The sequence below is a fragment of the Morone saxatilis genome, unplaced genomic scaffold (genome assembly GCF_004916995.1).
Source record: "Morone saxatilis isolate NCDOM2014 unplaced genomic scaffold, NCSU_SB_2.0 Contig2, whole genome shotgun sequence".
NCBI classification, from domain to species: Eukaryota; Metazoa; Chordata; class Actinopteri; family Moronidae; genus Morone; species Morone saxatilis.
Window position 1 is genome coordinate 4,099,512 of NW_023339762.1, and position 5,436 is coordinate 4,104,947.

At 41.0% G+C, this 5,436-nt stretch overlaps 1 protein-coding gene across 1 annotated transcript in view; it reads right to left on the bottom strand.

The window, feature by feature from the left end:
• The window catches only part of map1lc3b (microtubule-associated protein 1 light chain 3 beta), a 7,463-nt gene extending 3,561 nt beyond the window's left edge, over positions 1-3,902 (bottom strand). Inside the window, exons 1-2 of the mRNA XM_035664514.1 lie at positions 3,650-3,902; positions 345-400 (exon numbers count right to left, since the gene is read on the bottom strand). Of these exons, the coding sequence (XP_035520407.1) occupies positions 345-400; positions 3,650-3,689 (96 nt within the window). The 5' untranslated portion in view covers positions 3,690-3,902. The remainder of the gene's footprint in view (positions 1-344; positions 401-3,649) is intronic.
• Positions 3,903-5,436: the final 1,534 nt, after the last annotated feature.

Consider the following 5,436-nt stretch of genomic DNA (forward strand, 5'->3'; position numbering starts at 1 on the left):
GGGGGTCATACCTTCAAATAAGAAAAACAACCTTAGAATGATGAGCAGACGCCAACAGGCAGAAAGCTCCTGCAGAAATGTGTCCGACGCCAACAGAGAACATGTACAACTATCTCACACACAGTTCACAGTACAACCAGGAAATATGTGGTAACACTTTCCGCTGCTCGTCTTGTTCTTACTCGAGCCTTCCTGCATGCAGCTGTGCACATCACGCTGATACATTTCTGCCCTTCCAGCTCTTTACTTGTCAAAGTGTGAGGACAATGTTGCTTCAGTGGACTGTACTGCACAGGCTCTGGTGTTCACCTGGTGACTGCAAGGGAATGCACATGTGAACTCACAGGTATCTTGTTGGGGTGCTGCTCTCGGATCAGTCTGACATCTTCTACTCTCTGCTCTGTGGGGCAGAAAAACAGACTCGGGTTAATGGAAATGTGCAAGTAGACAAAGAGATTAGAAGGTCAGGAAGAACGAGGAAGTATTGATAATACACAAACAGACAAAGCAGACACACAACAGAGAGAGAAAAGTAACCAAAGAAATGGAGTATAACAAGTATAAACAAACATACAGGCAGGTTTCAACTGAGCAGCAGCTCCACTCACACACACAGCGAGTGTGTAGTGTGTGTGGGGATCTCGTGAGGAGCAGCGGTCAAGAGGAGTTCATTGTTCTAATCTCTGGTTGAACTGCTTTGTGGAGGTGTTTTAAGTATCACACATTCTTGTGAGAGCTTAACCTAAGAATGGTCTTCCACTATTTTTATCAGAAGAATATTCATTAAAAGAACATCATAAGATTACAATCCTGGAGCTTAATATCAAGCGGAATAGGAACATCTGGGAACAGTGTGTTTAACAGGCTGCTAGTGGACTGAGGCGCTCCAGTGAAAACAGAATGGGCTTTCCTAAAATCCACTCATGGTGTGCTAACCACGTTGTTCCACAGCGATTAGCAGATTATTAGAGTAAAATTATTATTGGCTCTTTTTCTACTCCATTACTTCAATGTGTGCTGCGCTGTTGGCATCCTCTACAAACAGACAGGCATGTTGAGCATGCACCACACCTGTGTATAGGAAACGAAACTAAAATTCCTCATTTATGTAACAGAGATTTAAATCAGGCATGTTACACAATGCTAAAGATTCCCCTCCAGACATGTGTTAAAAATGTGTGTCTGATGGGTTTTTTTCCTTAAAAAAGTACGATTTCCTCATTAAAACCTCCAGACTCTCTGAATATGCAAATGTTGTTCATCTATCTATCTATCTATCTATCTATTCACACAGCTCACTGTAGGAACTAGAAGAAACACTGATCTCTGGAGGGGCACTTCAAAAAAACCATCATTAAATGTCCCTTAGAATAGGCAACAGAATTCAAAATCATGTCCATATGTGTCTGGGTGTTTTCTATATCTAGACTGATGGACTCTCAGCTGAAGAGGACAGTCCACCACCTTCCCTCCACAGTGATAACTCAGGGTCAGTCACACCTCAGGGTCAGTCACACCTCAGGGTCAGTAACACAGCTGCTGATTGGATGGATCCTTACTCACTGATAACCTGTACGGCAGAGCAGGCCCCCCCTTTCTGAGGTTTAACCCCATTTTAAGTCATTTGTAACTGGGGCCAAAATAAACAGCCACAGATAACACTGCACTTTGTACTGACAACACAACAATCACTCAAAAAAAACTTGAACAACTTGAAAAAACAACAACAAAAATCATCTCCATCAGCTTTAGGACTCTGACGTAAGATGAAACCTTTGGCAGAAACAGTAAGAAATGAAACTGGACACAAGCAATGGAAGGCCGTGCACTGGCTGCTGGCAGCTGTCAGAGTCAGCTGAAGCTTTGAGTTCCTGCTATCCAGTCTTGTGACATGCCACTAAAAAAATGTTTGCTTAGAGGAGAATTTGTGCGCCCTCTGTTAAGATACCTAATTCAATAAAAATGTTTATCTTCCTCCTCATTTTCATGCTATACTTGAGCAAATGTAGGCCATTGTTCTGTGACTACATTTAAATCAGGATGAGTTCATAGCCCAGAGACAGGGACGCTCTGTATGTGTCAGTGTGTCTCTCCTGACCAGAGCAAGCAACAAGCAGCCAATGAGTCAGCAGATTTCAATCAATAAAAGAAAAAATAAATCACAAAATGGGAAGCAGTTGACCTAAAAGCACGAGGGTATTTTTCCCCACACATTTACGTTCTGTCATAATAGGAGAATTAGTCATTAGCCTAACGCCCGGGCCAGCACGACTGGAAGAGTCCCTGTGGTTTCCTGAGTCATTTTATGACCTATTGTACAGATATGCAACTTAACAGTTTCAACCTCAGAAACTGAACTCAGGTTTAGGCCTATTGATTCATACAGGCCTAGTGACAGTGTAATGAACATGGCGAAACACTGGGTCCAGATAATGACGTATACACAAGGCAGCAAAGACTGAGAGAAATGATGACCAACACTCAATAACACTCAATAACACTGTAAACAGCCACTAATACAAAACAGTTTGTTCCTAAACTTGCAACAGTTAGCTGTGCTTCAGCCAGTTTGTCCTGGTACGGTAAAAAAGATCCATTTGTGTCTAAAGCGTGTCTTTAACATGTTCTCACATGTGTCTGTTGCTGGCTGGCACTCACGTGCTCCAGTTGGGTAAATTTGGACCAGTAACGTGACGTTAAACCGGAAGCAGGTTTCTTTTAGTCATATTATATTTCCAGGGCTGAATGCAACATCTCCCATCTTTGTTCAAGGCATATAACACATGGAAAAAGACAACTTATCACCATAATGAAAAACAAATATGAAGAAAAAGTTTAGTAGAATTACTCACAGATTGTGTTAGATACACTTATGTGCTAAATTACTGGGGGAAAAAACATGTTAAGTGAGTGAGAGGAAAGTGGACAGAGGACTAAGTTGCTTTTGCAGAGGCACTGCAGGCCTCATGTTGAGCTCTGTGGGAAAACTGAAACTATAATCCGCATCGAGGCTGTGGCCTAGCCTCCACACAAAGAGACAAAAGGTAAACTGCACTTTCTAGGTACCATCTGACTCTGTCCCCTCTTTCAAACTCCTCTCCTCTCCTCCACAAACCGTCCCATCCCCCAATCCTGCAGCTCTCTTTCTCTGCCCTGCATTTCGACACCACTTTGTTTTTCTCCCACCGCTCTGATGCAAATAAACACACACACACACACACAGGACACAGAGAGAGAAAGAGAGAGAGGCCTGCGGCAAATAGCTCTTTACTAATCTAATCTAATCTATTCTTTTCTATTTTTTTCTATATTTAAACCTGTATGTTCTAGTGGGGACAATGTAAGTCGTCCATGTTGTCTTATATAAGTTGACAGTGGCACCGGCCTCGGTTTATGGTTCTGTAATTAGCAGCCTCTCTCCTGTGTGTCTAACATACGTTACAGGTGAACTAGCAGGACAAAATGAAGGCTAATACTCGCCTGTGGGATAATAACCAACAACTAGCTGGCCTGCCTGCACTGACGATGTGACTGTCTCCTGTACAGCTCGGAGCAAACATCGGGCAGCCACCAACATGCGCATTCCATAAAGCAGCTAAAGCAGAGGAGCTGTGTGTAAAATGGTGAAACAAGCTGTGATAACACCCACCGAATGTCCTTCTTTGTTTGAAGGTTTTTTCTGAAGGCATATTGCGTCAAAGTCAACCAGTTGGCAGGAGCTGGAAACAGAGGTAGCGGCTGTGTCGGAGCAAAAATAAAAAAGCTAAAAACGACTTATAAAAGTGTCCGTGGGCTCGCTGCTGGCTGCTGGCTGCCGGGACGAACACTGACTGAGGAGCACTAGTTCAGAGGGGGCTCGCTGTCGTTGCTTCCTCCTTCCTCTCGCTGTGTTTTTATCAGGACGAGCTCGAGCAAGCAAAACAAACCTGTCAGCTGACCTCTGACGTCATCCTCCCCCGCCCCCCCCCTCCCTTCCCTCTGTCAAATTCAATTTAAGACAAACACACTTCAGTAACGTTGGACACACAGAGCTAAGCATCAAGTTATAGGACTTTAAGTGGCGGAATAGGAAGTACAACAAATGGCATAAGCACGAATAAATAAATAAATGTATAAATAAATAATGAAATACAAAACTAAATAGAAAATAAATACAATTTGGTAATGACTGATGAATATGGCTGTTTCTGTATTTATTTATTTATTTATTTATGCTTGTGTAATTTGTTGGTCCTCCATAGTTTTATTCAATTTCTATTCATTTTGAGAAACACTTTGAATGCACCACCATTTAAGGAATACATGTAAGTGAGAAAAAATGCTTAACATAGAATAAAAAAAAGTATTTCATATTCAATTGCAGTGACTTTAAAAACTTTTTTTCCCAATTGGAAGGTAATGATCTGAATGGTTTTATTAACCTGCGTCATTTCTTGATGTCCTATAGTTCCAAGAGCCATCTAAAATCAGATTTTTTTTCCAATCAAAAACTAGAAGAGAAAATGATGTAACAGTGAACGTCTGCACTACAGCAGCAGCCTGTGAGGAACAAGTCCAATTGACAGAAACATTTCTAGTAAAGTAAAAGATTTATTTTACCAGTATATTATATTTAGTCTGCTCTAAGCCTAATCCACTTTATATTAATTAGTTGCCAGAGGGAACTGCAACTGGGCAGACTGAGGGACATTCATTTTGCATCGCACCACTTTGGCTACACTGATTGATTATGACTCCACTGAAGAAATCATTATTTGAACAAACACATGAGGCAGTCAGTGAGCCTGGCTGTCTTCAAATGACAGTTCTCACTGCTATTTAGGAAACAGTTTGCATTTACCCCCAAGCAGTACTTCTTTACTTACTGTGGAGAGATATTTTACAAATTTTAATTTTGGCCAAATATACTAAAATATATGGTTTCTCAAACAGGAAGGGAGGGAAACTTTTTGCAACCGGACTTCTTGTTTTCAGTGCAGCTTTATAGCTGGGGTGTGTAATGTTTTAAAAAGCTTATTTATAGTAGTTAAGTTGATGCGCTTGTTGTGTCACAACAGGGTGGCTGACAAAGCCAATAAGGTTAGTTCAAGCAACGACTTGCACACTATGTCATTAACTGTACCATACAATGTCACCAGGTCAACAGATCAGCTGGGAAGATTATACGACTTCTTATACTTAGAATTAAATAAGTATTAGCAGTAAACGGTACAATTTGGTCAAAAGTGACTGCAGAAGGTTATTTTACAAAAATAATTATTAATTCATATTTGCTGAAACTTAATATTATCTGTAAATTAATATTAATAATAAAGTTCCTCTGGCTCCTCCTAGTGCTCCTAATGGCATTTGCAACTCCACTAGGCCTGAATGAAAACAACCAATCAGAGCCGAGAAAGATAGTTGATTGTTGAATTCATTCCCAGGGGGTCAAAT